This window comes from Dermacentor albipictus, chromosome 1 (assembly GCF_038994185.2).
Source record: "Dermacentor albipictus isolate Rhodes 1998 colony chromosome 1, USDA_Dalb.pri_finalv2, whole genome shotgun sequence".
Lineage (NCBI taxonomy): Eukaryota > Metazoa > Arthropoda > Arachnida > Ixodida > Ixodidae > Dermacentor > Dermacentor albipictus.
In genome coordinates this window covers 384,582,209-384,603,027 of record NC_091821.1, presented here as the reverse complement: position 1 = coordinate 384,603,027, position 20,819 = coordinate 384,582,209, and the positions used below count along the sequence as shown (strand labels likewise).

At 47.6% G+C, this 20,819-nt stretch overlaps 1 protein-coding gene across 2 annotated transcripts in view; it reads right to left on the bottom strand.

The window, feature by feature from the left end:
• The window catches only part of LOC135902427 (neuroplastin-like), a 64,394-nt gene that overhangs the window by 21,309 nt on the left and 22,266 nt on the right, over positions 1 to 20,819 (bottom strand). For both annotated transcript variants that reach the window (XM_065432475.2, XM_065432476.2), the window contains one exon: positions 17,111 to 17,410. In XM_065432475.2, the coding sequence (XP_065288547.1) occupies positions 17,111 to 17,410 (300 nt within the window). The remainder of the gene's footprint in view (positions 1 to 17,110; positions 17,411 to 20,819) is intronic.

The window sequence follows — 20,819 nt, the reverse complement described above, 5'->3', positions numbered from 1 at the left end:
ATGGAATTTCATTTTTGGGTCCGATTTATGCACTCGCTTCTATCATCGATCTGGTTGGGTTCAGTGCTCAACGTACCGTTGCGTATTATGCAGCGAAGTACGGCGTTTAAGTCTGCTCGTGAGAACGAAAGGCGTACTTCAGAAGCATTATTTAAAGCAGTTTTTGCGACAGCGTCTGCCTGTTCGTTCCTTGTCACGCCACAGAGTGAAATTATCCACTGAAATGTCATATTGTGGCCATTTCTATTTGCATGGTCGAGATGCTCTGTAATTTCTATAACCATTGAATAATGCGGCCCCCGTCTGATGACGTAATCAATTGTTTTAAGAGCTGGCTTGGAGTCGCGGAATATCGTCTATGCGCGAGGAGGCCCCTCGGAGAAAAATCGAAGTGCCTCCCCGATAGCAACAAGTTCTGCGGCAGCCAATGTTGACCTATGTCGTAGTTTAAACCGCACTGGAGGCATGGGACCCTATAACGCAAATACTATTCCAATATGGTTTTATTCTAATCTCCTGATGTCAAATTTACGTAAGCGCCGACGTAAACATCGGGCGGAGACCGGCAGCGTAGAACCCCTTAAACTTCGTAAAGTAGCGCCACGCTTTGAAGAATGCCGCCTCCTCCTAGCGCTCCGGCCGAGGCCAACGCCGCGTCGCTATTGGCCTAATAGCATAACGTGGGCCCTCGCGCCGTGCTTCAGCGCCATTTTCGCTCCAGAAGCGTCTACGGAGTGGCGAGGAGCGCATGTTGGCGCCGTTGCTACGCTCGAGCGGTGCAGGTGGCGCCACGGTCGAGGAGTGGGCGTGAAAGAGAGGAGTGAAGGCGGAGGACGAGAGTGTCGCTATTTTACGAAGGGGCTTTACGGCAGCGTTGTCTAAGCAGCCCAAACAAACGCTCTCCTCGTTTATAGGAGATCACTTTTGTTTGCTTTCAAAACGAATAACATATTGCCTACATTGAACGATTTTGCGTTTCTGATTGGCTGCCAAGAGACAAGACGCACACTCAAATGGAGAGAGTTTCGGTGTGCGCAGAACCAGCGCACTGAAAATAGATAACTGGATGAAGGGGGTGGTGCCGGTGTCTGCGATTGGCCTGATTTCCCCTACTTACGTTGCGATGGCTGGTCGAAAATCGCGGCGGCGTGCAACGGAAGGTTAAGAATGCCGCTAAAACGATCCTAAGCAAAGAAGAGTTGGCAGAGCGATGTCGTAAACATGCCGAAAGTGCTCGATAACGTTACACAGCCACGCAAAAAGCTTTATTATACACAAATAAACCCATGCTCTCCGGCTGGTGCCAGTAGCCAGAGCCTGATAGCGTCCTCGATCACCTTGCCCCGGGGTTGCCCCGAAACCAGAATGGTGCGCCTTGCACCGCCGTGGTGGCGCATTGCGGAGGGTCAACATCGAGGACAAAACTGCACCCATTGCAGGGTGCTTGCATGCAGCGCTACTTTGCCCCTGGCGCGCAAGACGTGCGCGAACACGCGCGCGCGCACATTTTGTTGTTTGCAGGTGCTGAGCATCTGCGGCAAGCGCTCGAGCCTTGTCAAACTGCGTGCTCCGACATACCTGGTTGTAAGCAAACACAAATGGATCGTATAATTAATCCTGACGACCCTTTCAACGAACCTGTCCACTTTCGGCCGCTTTTCACCACATTGTTTCTGGACGAGGTCGATAAGCATGCCGTCTTCGCTGTCAGAAGAACTTGAAAAAAGCTCATCGATTGCGGCAATTAGCAGCGCTTCCTTTCTCATTGCCGACATCTCCACTGGCTAACTCCGTCAACTCCGTTGCAACCGCAGCTATCGGGCCATCGGGCCAGAGCATCCACGGTTCTGCAGTCGGCAGTGCGCGCGCGCGTCCCGCAGTGCTTGCTGGGATTGCACCCCGGCGCACCGCCGATTTTCTCGGTGCGAGAACCGTTCCAACAGGGTGCGCTTCCGGTGATCGAGGATGTTCGGTGCGCACCGGTGCGGTTGATCGAGGATGAAAGTGCGCACCAAGGCGCCCCGGTGCGCACCGGTGCGGGTGATCGAGGACGCTATGAGTGATCGGCGGCAGTCATGTTTTATTCCTTTCCGAGCGGGACAGCCTGCGGCTATTCAGAAATAAGTTCAGTTTTGTTCAGCATATTAATGCATCTTTAACGCATACACCTGCAGCTCAAATAATAAGGGATCTGAAAAGTCCGTTGCAGAGCGGCGAGTGGCTTGAATCTCGGGGTGTATAGGACTTGAAAACGCTACTTTTGAGATAACCGCCACGTCCGTGTATACAACACAGCTTCCCGTAGGTACGGCCGCTTCAGTTGTTGCAATCGGTTGAACCCCTCGGCGGAGCTTTGTCGTCTTGTTATTGGTTAGTATACTTCCATGGTGTCCAAGTTCGTCGTTCGTAGCTGTGGGTGCTCTTGTAGCTGAGTAGCAGGTCAGAACATTGATTCAGGCCGACCTCCCAGCTTTTATCTCATAATAAATACCTCTCTTTGTAGTGTTGGTACAGCTGTTAGACGAGGGAGGGCCGTAATTGCTCTCTTCTGTTGATAACTTCTGTCGACACTTCTGTTGATAACTTCAAGTTTGTCCCACTGTTGAGCCGTCAGTCGTAAGAACTGCGCTTGATATATGATGCGACGCTGCATCATATACCAGCCCTACCACTTTGTAGTGCAATTCTGCGAATCAGGTGAACTGTTTCCGCTGATGTCTTGCTGGCCTTCTTGATCTACTTCACGCTAGACCCCGACTAGTGAACTTCCTGGCCAAGAACACGCAGCTCTTCAGCCTGAGGAATCCGATGAGCCAATCTTGAGATGGAGCAGGGTTTGGGTACGGGCTAGTTGGTATTCCATTGCAAGCATCACTTACAGCGCGTACATAGACAGAGAGACCAAAAGAACGATGACGACAAGCGCTGACTTGAATACTGAGTGATTGACGATAAATCATTGCCTGTCTTATCCATTCCGAGCGCAGGATTTTACAAACTCTTTTTCCATGCCCTGCGGACGGAAGAAAACCACCGAAGGCCACAAGAACCTCGGTAGGTATACTGTCCGTTCCCGGCTTCGAATGCAGTAAGTCGGGATGAGTGCCTGGCAAAGGGCGAAAGTTGTCAAGGTGGCAAGGATGGATGGGTGAAGACAAACACTGTTAGCGATGCCCGACGAACGGTTTGGGTACGGGCTAGTTGGTATTCCATTGCAAACATCCCTTACAGCGCGTACATAGACAGAAGGACCAAAAGAATAACGAAGACAAGCGCTGTAAGTGATGCTTGAGATGGAAGTCGCTATCGCAAACTGTCTTTCTTCCCGGTTTGTTGGCAAAGTGCAGGTAGCGAGATTTCTGTGTCGACATCTGGAGTCCATCGGCTTCCGCGTGCATCGTGGGAGGCCCGAACATACATGTGCTCAATGCTTGAGCTTGAATGCTCTCCAGCGTGGGCAAACAGCTAAGTCTTGCTTGAGAGCGCCGGCATGCTGTACCCTATACCTTACGAAGAGTGCTTGGTACAAGTGTAAATGATGACTCCGAGGGGCTCCATCTTGTTCCTGCAACGACTCGAAGGACGTGAATGAATTTCCTCAGCTTTGACTTCAGTGTGGCGACGTGTCATGACCAAGGTAGTCCCCGCCTACTATACGCCAAGGAATCTGTGGTGTGTTACTGCAGGTATTGCTGTTCCGTTAACGTTTATGGGATACCCGGTCAGTAGTTTCCGCGTGAATGCAATTACGGAATATTTTTCTGTTGAGAGCTGGAGGCCTTGACGCCGCAAATATACTTAGCCATGATTGTTACTCTACTTTGAAGCCTATAGCATGCATGGTTAGAAAGTTCAGATGCAAGGTCAGTCAATGTAACACTGAAGAGAGTTGGACCGATAACCTGGAGTGTATAGTTGCACATGCCACCGCCCAGTTTCAAAATAGAATTCACCCATCGTTATCATCATTTGGCGCTTATCGCTTGTTTCACGTCGTCCGTGTCTCTCTGCATGCACGCAGTCGGAATTACGAGTGCGAAATGGTGGCGTCCTTGAAAGTTTCCCAACATCGTGTCTTGCGCCGCCCGATCGAATAAGCTATGGAAAATTGGCGGCGGAATCCCGCCGCCAATTTTCCATAGCGCAATCGTGCACAACTTATTCAACGCCGCTCAGTTTAGGCGTCTGGTTGCCGTGGCACCGCTGTCCTGCGGTATGATCTGAGGCGCGGGTATTATGCGGGCGGTACTGGATAGGCTTGCTGTAAAGTTTCTTGGAATAATAAGTGGCTGTTCGCAGTTAGCTAGAGTTGCTTCTATGTTGAGCCAGTTATCTGGGTGCTGAAGACGACGTCTACGTGTACTTTTAACGATTTGAATTTTTTTTTTGCAGACCTCAATACGTGTCCTACGTTTTATGCGTCTTGGTTAAAAAAAAACCCTGCGCTCTGGCGGTGGTGGTGGTGGTGTTGCAGCAAGTGGGGTTAGCCTGGTATACATAGCAGGCAATTGTTCTGGCTGAGCCTCCTATGAGTGTCACTGTGTGCGCCACCAGTGTGCAAGAGCTGACGGCGTGCAAGAGCCGACGCTCTTGCACGCCTTCACTCCTCAGTCTGAAGAGCTGTGGGTTCTTGGCCTGGAAGTTCAACAGTAGGGGTCTAGCATGAAGTAAATCAAGATCAGCAAGAGATCAGCGGAAACAGTTCACCTGATTCGCAGAATTGCGCTACGGAGTGGTGGGGCTCGCACTGACGTGGCCCATTGCTTCGTGCGCTCCGTCGTGAAAGGTATGAAGCATACAGTATACTGCCAAGTTCATTTATCCCGCTTGCGCGAACCCTGTCTATGGTATGGTACAAACATTTTATCGCCATTCGACAAGTGGAGAGTGTCAATTTTATCCAGAGAAAGGCATACCGGTCGACCAGAGCGCGTGCGCTCTAATTAACTTGCTCTGTGTACTGTATCGGGAATGGCAAAAGGGGGAGGGAAGATGATTTGAGGATCACGATGATACAAAAAAAAAAGAAAAACTTTGCAAGAAATCGCCTCAAGGCCGCCCGCTCAAATTAAACGTCCTCGTCGTCGCAACAGCTCGGCTATAGAAGGACCGCAACGAACTGCTGCGCAGCGACGTCACTATTCCAATGAAAAGGCTTCGTCCACGGGACATCCAGATCATGTCCCGCTATCGGTGCACCGTTTTAAAGACAAATACGTAGAATATCCACCGGTCATCCAACTTCGGGTATCCCATCGCGGACGTCACGGATATTGTGTCTGGATCTCTTTTTTGGTCTCCGCGAGCGTGTAGTTGGCCTCTCACTGGCTTTTTTTTTTTCAGTTTCTGCGTGACAGAATTACGTTTTCCCTCGTGTTCAAATTACAAGCCGATCATATACCATGTCTGCAGCTCACGCGTGCGTCGCACTTTGCGCATTTTCTGACGCAATTTATCTTGAAAACTTCAGTTAATTCAATATGCCCTGCAGGCGGGAGGCAACAGAATGCAGAGTAGACGTGCCGAATTATCGCGCGCGCGCGTGCACCCGTGATTATTTGAGCTTGCTATGTGGGCGTTCTGCCCGTTGCGTCTGTCACACAGCATCTGCTGGTAACAAAACATTAATTATAGCAAACACTGTGCAAAAGGCGGCCAAACGATCATGCGAGAAACGGCCGCTGGCCGTATTCAACACATACTTACGATATTCATGTCGTGGCAATAGATAGAGATATAATATATATTCATTGGACGTCATTGCGGGCCCTGGGGGTATACCAAGTATATCGAGAAGCACGAAGAAAGCTCTGCGAGTCTATGCACTTGACGGAACAGTATATTTCGCACAATAGGGTGGTATACACTAGACGCAATTTCCGGGATTTTTCACTTACGCGGGCCAGATGTTCTAGCACTGTGCGGTCGCAGTGTCACAGTCAGCCTTAACTTCAAACGCGCGAAGATACAGAAAGAAGTCGATCGGTCGCGCCGCCGGATGTTCGTGCCGCTGTTATGCGGTGAACTTGCGGTTAACGTGGTAGTCCTCAAGTATGCGATAATAGGTGTAGTTAAGCAGACCTCAGTTGTAGGCCTCTGGTTTGAGAAAAAGAGAGATGCGTTTTTTCAAACGTCCAAGTTGAAACGTTGCTCTGACCTTTTTATGTTGACTTTTTTGTGGGTTGGTTATCAGGAAACCATACAGCGATAGTGAACTCCTTATGCAAGCAATTGCTTGTAAACGGTATCGTACTAGTGTTGTCATTCGGTCATGCTTGTGACGCCGTCGTGCCGAGAATGAAACGAGCAATTTCCGCGGCCATGAACAAACATCGAGGAACGCAGGTTGCCTGGGTACAGGTCATGGCTTGTCATTGTACGGAAGAGTGCCGCTGTTGAGATGATGTCACCGCAGAGAGTACAATTACATAGAACGTCGACATTACGGTCTCGCGGTGTGCGCGAACAGTCAATGTTTCGAGTCATCCACGACAGGTATGCTCGGAGTGCAACCGGATGATTTTGTTCGCGTCTGCGTCATGCCCTACGACACCCTGAGATGTAGGGCGATGGAAAACGAGCTCCGGCGCTGCTTGTGAAGAAATGTGGTCAGATCGATACGAAAATGCTTTAAAATCTTACGAAGCTCAAGGTCTGGGAGCTGCTGGAAGCTCGGAGCCATGACGTCACGCTAGTGGACTTAAAACCTATCACTGCCAAGCGAGCGATATTTATCATGTTGATATTTTTATAAAAAAATTAATTGACAAAGTTAATTTATTATTAATTACCGATTTGAAGTAAGTGATAGAATTTCTTACTCAATACTCATACTCAGTTGTATCTGCTGGAACCAATTGTTATAGATGAAGCAGTAGTGCACGATCAGTGGGTGTTGCTTGTTACCATGCGCTATAGTCTCTCAAATACGGTTGCGGAACCCAAACCCCCTTTTCATAATGTCTATGCCAGCTACTCGAGATAATATATCTTTAATAGATCTTTATTGTTTTGTAGCTATGGAGGGTGCTCAGTCTATCGGTTTGCTTGCTCTGCAGTCGCATGTATACGTTTGCAAATAATCTTCCGTACATGTAGGCTCGTGACTGCAACACAAATTACCATTAATAGAGTCGCTATCGGCTAGCTAACGTCACTAGGTCAAAGTTAAATATTCTAGTATATTCTATAGTCAGTTCTATTCTCTGGCCGACTCTGCTAGGCAGCGAATACAGAACAGGTCGGAGAATCGACCCACTATATAGCTGCGTATAGCTTTACGCCACAGTTCGATGCATTTGTGGCTGTAGGTTTAGCACAAGGTGCCTTTCTATTTTTTCTCATCTCCTTTATCCCATCTCAGAAGTGGGGACCAGTGTTCCGGTGGTACTCTGATCAATATCAACGTATACCGCTGAGACACATCTGAGTCCACAAATCCTTGCAACACAAGAAAGAAAGAAAGAAAGAAAGAAAGAAAGAAAGAAAGAAAGAAAGAAAGAAAGAAAGAAAGAAGAGAGAAAGAAAGAAAGAAAGAAAACTAAATCAAACGCTGACCACGCCACCTCATGACGATCGTGTGGCGGCTATGTTTTCTATTATCTTTCAAGAGTCACTTATACGTAATACAAGTGCCCCGAATAATCCGTGATTCAGTGGATTAAGGGGCGCACATTTTCTTACACGGAAGTAAAATAGTTCAGTTGTCTATTTTACACGATGCAAAATGCAGTTCGTATGTATCTTAGATGTAGTATACACTTGCTACAAGCGGACCGGCGAATAACATGCTGCGCGCACGGACGAACCGCGCCATATGCGTGCACGGTGTACACCGAGCTGATGGGAAGGCCAGCTTTGTAGCAGGCACTTTTGAGGGTATGTATCTCCAATGATACAACAATGTGTGACATCTGTGGTTCTGAAGAAGCCATCCAACACCCGTTGTGCACTTTGGTGCTGCTATCTCGACCGGGTGAGGTGGGTCTTCACCGCAAAAATAAGGAAAAGACGACGAAGTCGGGCATCGCGATGATGGAAAAAAGTAGAAACGATTGTATTCACTTCATCGGTACATGAATGTGATGCTTGTCAGAGTCTCGACTCGAGCGGTTCTGATTAACACGGGGGCCAGGATGGCCTTAAAGAACCCCTTGCGGTCGTGTGGTCGTCTACGTCTTCGTGGGGAACCTGTGGAAGTATTAGTGCTTTCGTCACGTTCTGCTGTCGAGCTCCCGACCTTCGGATTTTCTTATCTTCGTCTTTCCCTTTGTGCCAGCTCGGGGACTAAAAGGGGGTGACGCTGTTTCGGAGAAGAGGGCAATTATGTCGACATGGGGACGGCCGCTTGAACGCTTCTCACACTTGACAGGTTGATCATACGGGGACCAAGACGGCCATAATTTCCCTTTGCGGTCTTGTGGTTGTCGACGTCTTCCCGGGGAGCCTGTGGAAGCATTAGTGCTTTCGTCAGGCTCTGTCGTCGACGGCCTCCCGCCCTTCGGTCTGTCTTCTCTTAGTCCATCCCTTTGTGTCAGCTCGGGGAATAAAAGGGGTGATGCTGTTTCTGAGAAGAGGGCAATTATGCTGACATGGGGCGCCCGCTTGAACGCTTCTCATACTTGACAGGTTGATGTCCAGGCTTGACGGGACAGCCTTTTCTGGGACGAGGCAAATAATATTGTCATGGGAACGCACGCCTGAATGTCTCTCACACCCGACAGGTCGATCATAACAAGTTGCTCTCAATACGACGTCTAACGCACATCTCTGCAGACCACACTAAGCCGACCGGACTCTAGCTCAACATTTTCTGAAACAATGTTAATTTGCCTAATTGTGTTAAGCCAGCCGCTAGAACGAAAACAAGGCGATTTCACCGATACTTACTAGCTCTTTTCTTTACACTCACCGAAGGAGATTTAAGCACACTTTCTTCCCCAGAAGTGTTGCTGATTGGAATTTGTTGCCAGCTAAAGTGTTCGGTTTAGGAAACCTTTTTTTAGGGAAATAGGAACACTTTTGTTGTAGGCCTTTCCACTGTGCAATATTTACTCAGTTGTGTGTGTGTGTGTGTGTGTGTGTGTGTGTGTGTGTGTTTGTGTGTGTGTGTGTGTGTGTGTGTTTGCTGCTGCTTATTATGCCAGACTTGTTTGCCAATGTTGATGTATTTGTTTAATTCCAATGCACATTAGGTTGATGTTTTCGCGGTGTAGACTTAATACGTTTGACTTGTTTGGATTAAGAATAAATAAATAAATAAATAAAATACATAAATAAAAACAAAAACAAAATACCTATTCGTGCTATACTGCAGTTTTTTGAGGAATACCGGCCTCAATGACCAATTGTAGTATACTGCTGTGCGTCGTGCTGTATGCGCGCAGTGCTCAGTATTTCTCTCTCTCCCTCGTTTCCTCTTTATATTCCCTCTTTTCCAGGTTAGCAAAGCAGACGCTAGTTTGGTTGGCCTCCCTGCCTTTCCTCTCTTTGCGCTCTCTCTTTTGAGGGTTTTGTTTTGAAATATTCCTTCGCAAGCACAAAGCGCCACTCGGCTTGCAGTCAGAGCCACTGCAGGCGGATAACTCGCGACGCCGGGAAATTGCACATTCGTTTTCAGGGGAGCGAGCACACGGAAGCAGCGCTGCGCCGCACATGTAGGGCGCTCTCTCGTGCCGGCTGTGGTATATGCACACACAAAGGAGAAGAGAAGCTCGAACAGCCGCAACGTCCTGTGACGTCCGGGCGGGTACAGTTGTGCAAGAATCATCGGACCCAATACTCACGGCATTTTGCCAATCGCCAGCGCCTGTTATTCCCTGGCGTGTAGAATTGTGCAACAGTCGGGGGATTGAGGTCTCCATGCACGAAATTATGTGAGAGAGACCTCAAGGCCTGGTCTACCCCACACGTCTTGCTCGGTCATCCCCACTCTGTGCTCTTTTCATAATGAGCACCAAACAATTAAATACTTCTTCCTATGTATTGTGACCGTTTCACTACGGCAAGAAAATTAACATGTTAGCACTTTCCCTTCTATGATTTTACCTGGATCTACTAAGAGATCCTGTTAGTGTTCCGTCTGGAACCCCGACTATTTAACCGCGAGGATGTTCGCAGCATTCCTCATTGAGTCATGCCGATTGCCGTGTTAAATTTGCGCCCGTTTTCTCCCTCTCTCTGTAATTCTCAAGTAATAAGTATCGATTCTTACTGTTGCTGTTCTTTTCACAACAACGCGTAACTTCGCCTTTCCATATCCCTTACTTTTTACCAGTCTTGCAAATTTATTTCCGATCATCACTCTCGGCCATGCGGCGAGCCCAGGAAGCCGCCAACCCTTGGTCGAAACCTAGGCGGGGTCCAGGCCCACCCTACCAAATCGCAGGGCGCTCAATAAAGCTATTTGAATGAATGAATCACTAGGAATAGGCCACCCGATTCTTTTCTTTCTATTCCCCCGTAGTGCATGGGTAGGAGCTATATATTTATTGTGTAGCAACAGCAACGGCCTGCATAATTAAAGCAATTCGCACACGCTATGCAGTCATGCGCAGCCGTAGTGTCATGCGCGCTAAAAAAAAGCCTTTTCCTCGTCTTGTGACATTTGGGTAAAGGCATTGGAAGGTTGAAATTCGTCCGGTTATTATTTGACGTCGCGATATGCGATCATGCTACATTGTGACTGTACGCAGTACGCTTCACAACTGCAGTCTGCGCTCGAGAATGCAAGCTACAAGCCGTATGCTACGAGGCTCGTATATCCTCACTCGGGCGCCTGAAACAAGAGACCAGATATGCAAAAGAGTGACATGTTGGGCTAGTTGGTACATGGTTATGCTAGGAGAATGCCAGTAAACTTAAAGAAGAAGGAAAAATCGAGAGGAAGACAGGCACCAGCTACCTTCCTGTCGCTTTCTATATGTCTGCCTCTGAATTTCTCCCATTCTTTTTTTTTCAAGTTTGCTGTCTCATAGTTTAACCCCACGTGCACCAGACGGAGCTCACACCTGGGGTGACACACGGCGTAGCGGCACAATGACTTGCACTGCACTACATATATGCCCTATGTACGTATATATGCGCTACCCATACGCAATGTGCAGTATGCGTGTGCGAATATTTAAATATTCCAAAATACGAACCACAGTGTCTTTGCTGTTAGGTGCGTATTCATCAAGATTGCAAATTGGGCAAGCTGGTACGATCCATACTGCAACAAATACCGCTTACAGTATAGGGACGACAAAAGAAAACGCAGGACACGGTGATAATTTGAAGCCCTCTTCATGCAAAAGTTGCATATATGACTAACCGAATGACGCGTTGTTGGTTCATTTCACTGATTTCATTGTGACTGAGTGCACTTGTTGCGGTCCAATGTCGTTGTTTTCCAGGCTGCACAGGTGCGTGAACTCGTAGATACAAGCGACGTTAAGTGTACTGAAGGATATAGATGAATTATCTACGCTGTATAGCTTCTGCGTGTTTATCAGTCCTTAGGAGCGAATAAATATGCGATATTTGGTTCAATATTTCATTTCATTTATTTACTCTAAAGGCCATACAGGCATTACAAAAAAGAAGTGGCAATAGAAGAAAAAAGTAAATATGGCTAATGAGGCAGCACATGATCACAGATAGCCGACTTGATCACATCATATTTAAAGCAGATGTTTTTATTTTCGCGAATATGCTTACTCGGTTCGAAATTACCGCTATTCGAAATCCCGTAGCCCTCACCATCACTTTTCGGATTGGCTCGCTCCAGTATCAGATTTTTGTTAATAACTGTGACGGCTACGTTTGCGCAGTGCCACAAAATCAAACAATCTAACTGGACTCCTGATCCAGCATGATCACGAGAACACACATATATATATAGACTGCTTAGTTAATTTTTTTTATGTGGGCGTTTCATTGCGACGACTGCACAACGTTTTCCCTCGCACGGACGCAGACACGGAAAAGCTGCATTTTTCTATACTGCCCCAGCAGGGGAGTCTGTATTACGGAGCGGTCGATCTCGGCACGACGCAAGGCAGTACGTGTACGATGCGCCTGGCAGCAAAATGTGGCATGGTCACGTGACGCTTGCAGCTGAAATGTACGTATAGCAGCTGTGTACCATCCAGTGCAACCCGCTTCCCGCGATAAGGCTCATTCTCTGTTGCTGACGTCGGCACCGAGAAAAAAAAAATGAACGAAAAAGCATTTCGTAGGGCTGCATTTTTTACTTCTTCCGCACACCGACGCACAGCGACGTGTCCTCCCCCTCTGCTCTCTTTGTTGTCGGGCTTGAACAAGAATTCCCAAGATAAGCAGTAGATGCCCATCATTAGGAGCTTCTTTAATTACTGCTGGTACCGTATGCCCGCGCAGTTTGAGACTAGCGCACGACTGTAGAAAGGCGCCCGGAAGCGTGCTGTCCCATTTATTTTCTTATTGCTCACGAAGTAGTTTGATAGCTGTGAAAACACGCTTGGATAATTTCTTACTGAGATAGATCGATAGGCACACTTAGCACTTGCCCCCCTCCCCGAAATTTATGCGTACCAAGATGCCGCCTGCCCAGCCTAAGGGCACTTAGGGTAGATGGAAGAGACGGAAGCGCGACGCTATCGCTTCGCCCCCGTGACACTGGTGACACCTCAGGAAGCGAACAATACACGGCCTTGCGATATGCGCGGCCTCTTCCGTATATAGTCTGCGAATCGACGTTAGTGAAGGATGACGCAGGCCTGTGATTACCGACGCAGAAGCAGCTCGCTGTCGAAAGCGTCGTGAGCGTTGCATCTAATGGCTGAAAACGACAAGAAAGTCTGCCAGAAACGTCACGTCAAACAGCGGGAACCGGCGACGTCGCAATCGTCGCACCGGAGTTCCGTTCGCAGCCCCATGTCCACAGTGCGCGTACATACAAGTGCGCTCGTGATGACGTCATGTCTTCGTACATTAAGAGGAAGCTTTAGCTCGAGTGCTCCCATCTAAATACATGTAAAAGGAGAATTCGTTTTTTTCGGCAACCACTGCACCAAATTTGACGAGGTTTGTTGCATTTAAAAGAAAAACTTAAAATCTAGTGACAGTTGGTTTCGAATTTTTGAGTTAGGTCGTCAATTTTTTATTAAAAATTGGCGAAAATCGAAAATTTTCAAAAAACGAAACTATCAAGTTTACAAGTCTGTAACTCAACCACTAAAAATGATAACGCAATTCTGTGAATTGCATCTAGTAGTACATCCAAAGCGGACAAAATTGATATGTTACACATGAATATAAAAAAATTTAATTATAAGGAAATACAATTTTTGCAAAACCGTTGTAACCAACGTAACAAATTCACGTAAGATGTAAAATGACATATTGAATTTGTCCGCTTTGAGTGATCTAATGGATGCCGTTTACAGAACCGCGATATCAGTTCTTTATGCAGAGCTATGAATTTGTAAACTTCGTGCTTCTATTTTTTTAAAACGGTCAAATATTTGAAAATCGTGTTAAGAAAATTCAAGCCCTAAATCGAAATTCCGCTTCCAACAGTCACTAGAATTTAACTTTCTCTTTCAAATGCAACAAATTTCATCAAAATCGGTGTAGGGGTTATCTCATAAAAACGTTTTTGCGTTTTACATGTATTTGAATAGGCCGCGTCGGAGTTGGGCCCGAGCTAAAGCTTCCTCTTAACGTCTTTTAGAGTGAGGCTTTCGCTTTGGCTCTCCTCCCCATACTACGTTTCTGGGCGAATAAATTGGGCCGATCCTGTATAGACACCGTAATAAACGGCGGTGACTTGGTGGGTCCGTCCTTACACAAGTGCGTGACATGTGTCGCCGCAACGGCTTTAATGCGCTTTGTAGCGTCAGCCGATCCTGAGGGCAGTGCATTCGCACAGCAAAAACACGAACCATAGCGTTAACTCTCTTCGTGCCGAGGACGGGTCTCACTCGTCCACGCGTTTCCCCCCGAAATACATAAGCGACGAGCCTCACTCGTACAGGGATTTTCTTTTACTTAGTAACTGCCTCAGAAGAGTGACAGCCATTTCATTATTATTCTGATCTTTTATTTTATCTCTTTCTTTTGTTTTCCGGTATTGATTAGGTTGCTGCATTTAGTCAGGGCGGTCAGTTTCCCCTGTTTTCTGTATCTCCTCCCCCCCCTCTCTTTATGGAGGTATACGATGGCGGTGCACATGAGCGGATTAGACAAGGATGTTTCTTTTCACTCTGATGTTGCCCTCCTGCGAGGCGCGGCCGTCACGGCGACAGCACATGCAATCTACCGATCAAGTTTCGTCGTGACGTTTTAGCACAGCAAGCAACTACACTAAGCGACGATAACCAGCCACACTTTACTCTCGCTAGCCAACCTGTATTTCGCGCTCATGTTCACCTCTGTCTGTTCAAAGGGCCAAAGCTTTTCTTGGCGCCCGTGGTCATCGGCACAAACTGAGTGAGCTAGTAAACTATCAAACGGTATACACACTCCTACTTCCTTAAACATTTTATTAATGTTATGATTTCATCGCGACGAACCTGCAGGCAACACGTCAGCTTTGCTCACATCTTTCTTTTCCTGCTCGTTGTGAGATGCTGAAACATAACTTCGTTCGCACCACGTTTCAATTGCGCGACGCCACACGCCTTCAAGACGCGAACTGCAACTTGGTGTGTGGCTGCAATCCTGTATAATCGAGAGACGAGAGGAGAGGAAAGAGGCGTCAATGGGCGAGGTCCTGGTCAGATGGCAACATGGAAATAATTATGTACGAAGCGAAGAAGTAAACGGCGACGACCTTGTGGCATGGCTTCTGTAAGGATTTATTTTTCGTCGTTGCCTCGTCTCCAAGCCTGAAGGGACGCCGGGCGCACAATCACGGACACCATAAAACCGGGCGTGCAAGTATACTACGAGCTATAGCCAGACAGCCTGGCCGAATGCCAGTCGCTATAGCCGGTTGTACTCATTATGTTGCTCGAGGATATCAAGCCGTACGAGGCAAGCGGAAAGGTAAGTATGGCGCGTTGCGCAAACTCTCGGTTGACACGTTGTTTGCTTAATACTTCTTATTTGTTCACACACACACAAAAAAAAAGATAACTCCGGACAGCGCGCGTTGGAGATAGGGCGAACAACTGCATGCAATGTCTCGTTCGCGGTCGTGGTGTGTTCGCCAACATTATATTTCCGCCTGATCTTCCGCAGAGTTGTACTTCGAATTTCTTTTCTAAGCCCGTTAAATATCCGTCGAACGATTCAATCCGCCGCGCGATCCAAGCCAAGTATCTTATTTAATTTTGAAATAATTTACAAAGTGGAATGTTCTACAATATGCGCGCTACTATACCGCATGCAGAAAGGAAGCTGTGTACATCATAGAGAATATAAATGAACACACTCTTTATCTAAACAACTCTTCACTTCATATAATATCACAAAACTTATAATTATCAGTTCACCCACCGTGGTTGCTTAGTGGCTATGGTGTTGGGCTGCTAAGCACGAGGTCGCAGGATCAAAATCCCCACGGCGGCCGCATTTAGATGGGGACGAAGTGCGTAAACGCCCGTGTATTTAGATTTAGGTGCACGTTAAAGAATTCCAGGTGATCGAAATTTTCGGAGTCCCCCACTGCGGCGTGCGTCATAATTCAGTAAGTGGTTTTGGCACGTGAAAGCCCATAATTTAATAATTATCAGTTCAGTATCATTTCGAATATATCCCATTTTTTTTCATATTCTTAATTCAATTTAATAGACAGTTCTTCGACCGCATCGCCCCTACGTCCCCTAGCCGACCACCGCTGACTTCTTGGCTATTCCGCGGTGGACGGGCGAGCGCAAATATTTGAAGAAACAAGCAGGCAATACAAAACAAGATAGACGTCTTCACTGTGGGAAGACGCTGTTGTCGCAGTAAATGACTCGAGAGCCAAAGGAACCGTTTGGGTCTTCTGGTTTTCTGAAAAAAACGTTGCGTTTTATACATATACGCTCAAATAACCACAAACCCATACCCCAACATACATACCCCAACCTGCACCACCTACACAGAATACACCCCACGAGGTTCACTGACGAGTGCCCGTGGTGCACAGACACACCCACACTACAACACATCACATGGGAGTGCCCCAGGAGGCCTCCGCACATAGACAGTCCCTTATTACACGAACATCCACTAATGAGGCATAGGCAGTGGGAGGCACGGCTTGCGGACGAGGGTCGGGAGAGCCAGTTGGCTCTTCTGGACCAAGCCCAGCGAGCCGCTCGTGCCAGTGGGGCCCTGGAATAGGGGCTCCAACCATCGTGCCTTATTTTATTTACATTTAATAAAGTTTTACTCTCTCTCTCTCTCAGGAATAAAATACTAGAAAACATGCGCGATAACAAAGATGGGAGGGGGGGGGGGAGGGGAGGAGCAGTCAGTTCGCAAACTAATCACAACTGCTTCGAAAAACATCTCCGAATCGGCCTCCCGGACTGCGTCCTCGACGGGCAGCCGTGTCAACATTTCAGCATCCGCGAGAGTATATTTCCCCGCCAGGGAATATGCACTCGCTAACTTGTATATGGATAGCGCTGTGCTCGATGTCCTATGATGCACTTCTTACATTGTGTCTCCAGGAATCTGTGCATCCGCTTTAAGGGCGGGTTCGAATCGACATGCTTTTGGGTACTTCATTACTCTTTTTAAGAAAAGCAAGACGTTATCAGTGCCAAAACCAACGTGGGTGAGCGCTGAAAGGTAAACAGAAGAACATACAGACGAATAAATAAATAAATAACTAAATAAATAAATAAATAAATAAATAAATAAAATGTTCACCTCTTGCATTTCTGCCTTATGTGTATACGTTGCCCTGTCAGCGAATACGTCAACATTAGAACAGAGCACGGTTGGTTTTGATTGGCCGAGCAACGCGAGCGATTCACGCGTAACGCCGCGTCTGAAAAATGACGAGTTTCCAATAACGAAAGCAGAGAAGCGAGCAATGGGAAATGCAAGGAGATAACGCCGCGATCGGCGAGACTCCCGTATAGGGAGACGCGAGAGCGAAAGGAAGGGCGTGATCGCGTGCGTGCACGCATAGAGAGACAGCACTCACTCCTGACGAACACCCTGGTGGCGGTGGTGGCGCTCAGCTCGCAGGCCGGGTGCGACGCCTTGCAGGCGTACACCGCCTCGTCCTCGTCCCCCATGAAGCTGACCTCGAGCTGCGCCAGCGGCAGGCTGTCCGGCGGCGGGCCGTGCAGCAGGCGCACGCGGCCGCCGCCCGGCAGCGGCTCGCCGTCCTTCCACCACGACACCTCGGGTCGGGGCACGGCCGACGCGTTGCAGCGCAGCCGCAGCGTGCTCCCGTAGCGCACCACCAGCCGCGGGCTGAACGGCACCAGGTCCACGGGGGCTGCGCACGACACGAACACCGGCTCAGATGTGTTGGCCGAAGATGGGTTGCATCGCGCGCGCGCACTTCGCTTTCTCAGACGTCTCTGACTGCAATTACGAGACCGCTGAAGAAGCCCACGCGGCCGAAATTATTCCTTGGAGAGGAAGAGGAAGTTAACCGGCATTGCATCCGGTTTCCTGCCCTGCACAGGAGGAGGGATAAAAGGAAGGAGAAAAAAAAAGGAACAAGAAGGAGAACGCATGCACGCAGATGCCCCTTCACCCCCACATATTTATATGTGGTCGCACACAATACAGCAATTTTTTTTTTCACTAACTTTGGCTGGCGGCGTTCCATGCGGCTGCGCACAGCCTTTGGCTTTGTGCACACATTCGACACCTGAGGCCTTCATTGTATCGCCTTTAGCTCAGTGAACGATCGGTTGTCCAGCATGCGTAGTGTAGCGCGGAGAGAGCTTCTGCGTTTGTCTTGAGAACCCTCGCCGAGAACGCGTTCTGCGGTTTCGTTGGAACCGCAAGCGTTGCATCGTGGTACCCTAAGTCATTACAAACAGGGATGAGCGAGGATTAGTGAAATCGACGTTCAGCCACAAAGGAAGGAATAACGTGGCCTCACTGCGCGAGACTTCGAGCAGCAGTTGGCGTCCCAACAAAGCGCCGAGCGAGCTTAACTGAGCATTAGCAAACATTCTTAATAGACTAATTCCAAATGTTATTTGCCGATCGAGTAAACGACGATGCTGTGCTGCAGCGTCTGCCCGTGACAACGGGATAACACCCATTGGTCTCTTTCGTGGGAGCGACTGTGTGGCTCTTCGCTATAAGGCGTCTCTCATAAGTCATTGTACAGCTTTGTGGAGTAAAACCCCACCTGTTATTACCCGGAGAATGAAATGGCTGCGGAAGGTTGCCGAAGTCAACAAAAGCGCAGGGAATGTGAAATGTCTATTGACGTCAAGACGGTGCTGTCAATTCGATACAGTGTTTCTAGAAAGGTGACAGACGCGGCAGCAATGGCCAAAGCTGTCTCCCGCAATATTGCAACCAGCGGTAAAACTATAGTAAGGGGATAAAAAAAGAGTGGGATCGCTATCAGTGTGTGTAGCACATGTTAGCGTAATTTTTATTGCTTGTTGGTTATAGTTTAGTACTGTATTTTCATGCGTTCTGTTAATTAATGTGCGATTGCTAAGGCGAAATCAGCCTTGCCAGTCATAGTTGTTTGTTCTTTATCGCCTCTCTTTAGAGGAGCAACACGAACGCGAATCACACCACGACTTCATGGCAAACGTGGAATGGGGGATAGCACTGTATCACAGCGATAGCTGGTTGCCGTGCTTCGACTTTATTTTCATTATTTCTTTCCCATAGATCACACGCGTCAGAGAAGGCGCAGCCGGTGCCTCTCGCAGGCACAAGATTATGAAAACAAAATCGCAGAAAGTTACAATATTCACTTGCAAAAACGAAAGAAAGGCAAAGTGCACGGAGATCGAGACTTTCGTCGTGATTGTGAAGAAAATCACAAGAGAACTAAGATGTGCCGGAATATGAACAGACCAGCCCACAGAGTATACGAACAGTTAATTATACGATAAGTTGCACTGACCAGTTATGAAGCTTTCTCACAATACACGAGTGCACGCATTTATTTAAATAATATGCCGCGGGGTAAATCATGCGAAAACTAAAGTAGAAAAAAAAAACCTGATCCATAATGCGAGTTCTTTTCTTAACCCTTAGCGTTTTCTTTGGCCTCTTGTAGTTTAGGCGAGGTCAGAAAGGTCAGAATAACGAGACGGTATGTAGGTGACAGATTCGCACAACATTCTATACGGGCGTTCTCTGCAATGTTTTTCCTTCTAGACCCCTCCCCCCGTCTCTTTCTCTCTCTCTCTGTTTTGTGCGTGCGTATCATTAAATTTTGTGTCTTTATCAGGCACGATCCACTGGATTCTTGGCTTTCCTTGTTTAACCTGACCAACGAACAGCATAAAGGTATCGCTCATTCGTCCTCCCTAAATGAAGGAGCGTGCTTCATACAATATACAGTTTTATATTGGGCATCTCGTGTGCAAAGTCGCAAAGCTGTATAAATGACATGATGCATCAGCGACCATATAATGCGAAGGTTGTGGGCTCTGTCCCCACTTGCGACAAGTTACTTTTTCGTCCACTTTCATTTCCCCGTTTCCTCTTTCATTATTTTCTACATTTCAATTTCAGTCACAGCAACTTGCCCCTATGCTTTCACTGGCTTCTTTGCCTAACTGTTGGCTTTATATACTCGTGATTAACAAAAATGGAGCCTCTCTGTTTCCCTTCTCCTCGTTCACGGTGTATCAGCATAACTCATTTTTTTCTTTTTTCCCCTATTATGCAGACTCGCTAATTACCGAATATGTGGAGTAGGATTCAGAAGTTTGCGTCATGTGGGTTCCCCGAAAAAGCCTGATCTTATCCTTGTTTTAGCTTGCAGGCAGTGAAACAGTATAGCACTATATATGTTGGTTGCGTACGCCAATAAAGGTAGCAAATTTGAAATTGCGGGCCCAAGCAGAAGAAATATTCAACGTTTTCTCAGGTACCGCGCTCCGTGCACTTTTTACACACACTGTACAACTGAAGCAATAAGAGATGCCACAAATGTAAACCTCGCGCCTGTGTCTAGTAATTTTTCTTTTTCGTTGCAAATAATTACGAGTAAACGTACACGAACGCTTGGCGTCCTTTCCGGCGTGTATTCGTTTTCTCGCGAAGCTCTTTGCAGTGCCAAATCACTTATGTGATTTCGATCTCGGGATTGATGACTCAGGAAAGAGTTCAGGCACGTTAATTTGCGCGTAACCTGAGATTATAGGCGTCGCAGTGCCAGCCTCGTGGTGTTTCCGAGTCACTCATGCTTTCATTCTCGATATTTGAGATATGACATGGAATCAGATGATCTGAAGATAGGCAACTGTGGCAACAAGGTGCCAACATCCGCAATACATTATTAAAAAGAAAAAAAACAAAACCCGGTAATTGCAAGCCTCTCGGACGCAAGGTGATTTGACCTCGTGCAAGACAATTCAGGGTCGTGAACAGGAAATAGCGCAATCGCAGCGACAGAAACTGTTTCTCTATAGGCGAGTGGTGGTGCGTCCGATAACACACAAGCACCCATGCGTATTTACTGCATAGGGGTCGTACGTGATTCATTACGCGCATAATTTTACCAATGGCTTTTCTCGCCTCACTTAGCAGCAAGTCAGAAATATGGGTGCGTGGTGTGTATTTGCTGATTTTCAGCGTGTCTACGTGAATGCGCGTACGTCTCCAGCTGAATTTCGGTTTGGCTGAAGTTTGACAAGTTTACCTCCAACCTGTATAGAATGGACGTGACATACCATACTTCGCTGGATGCC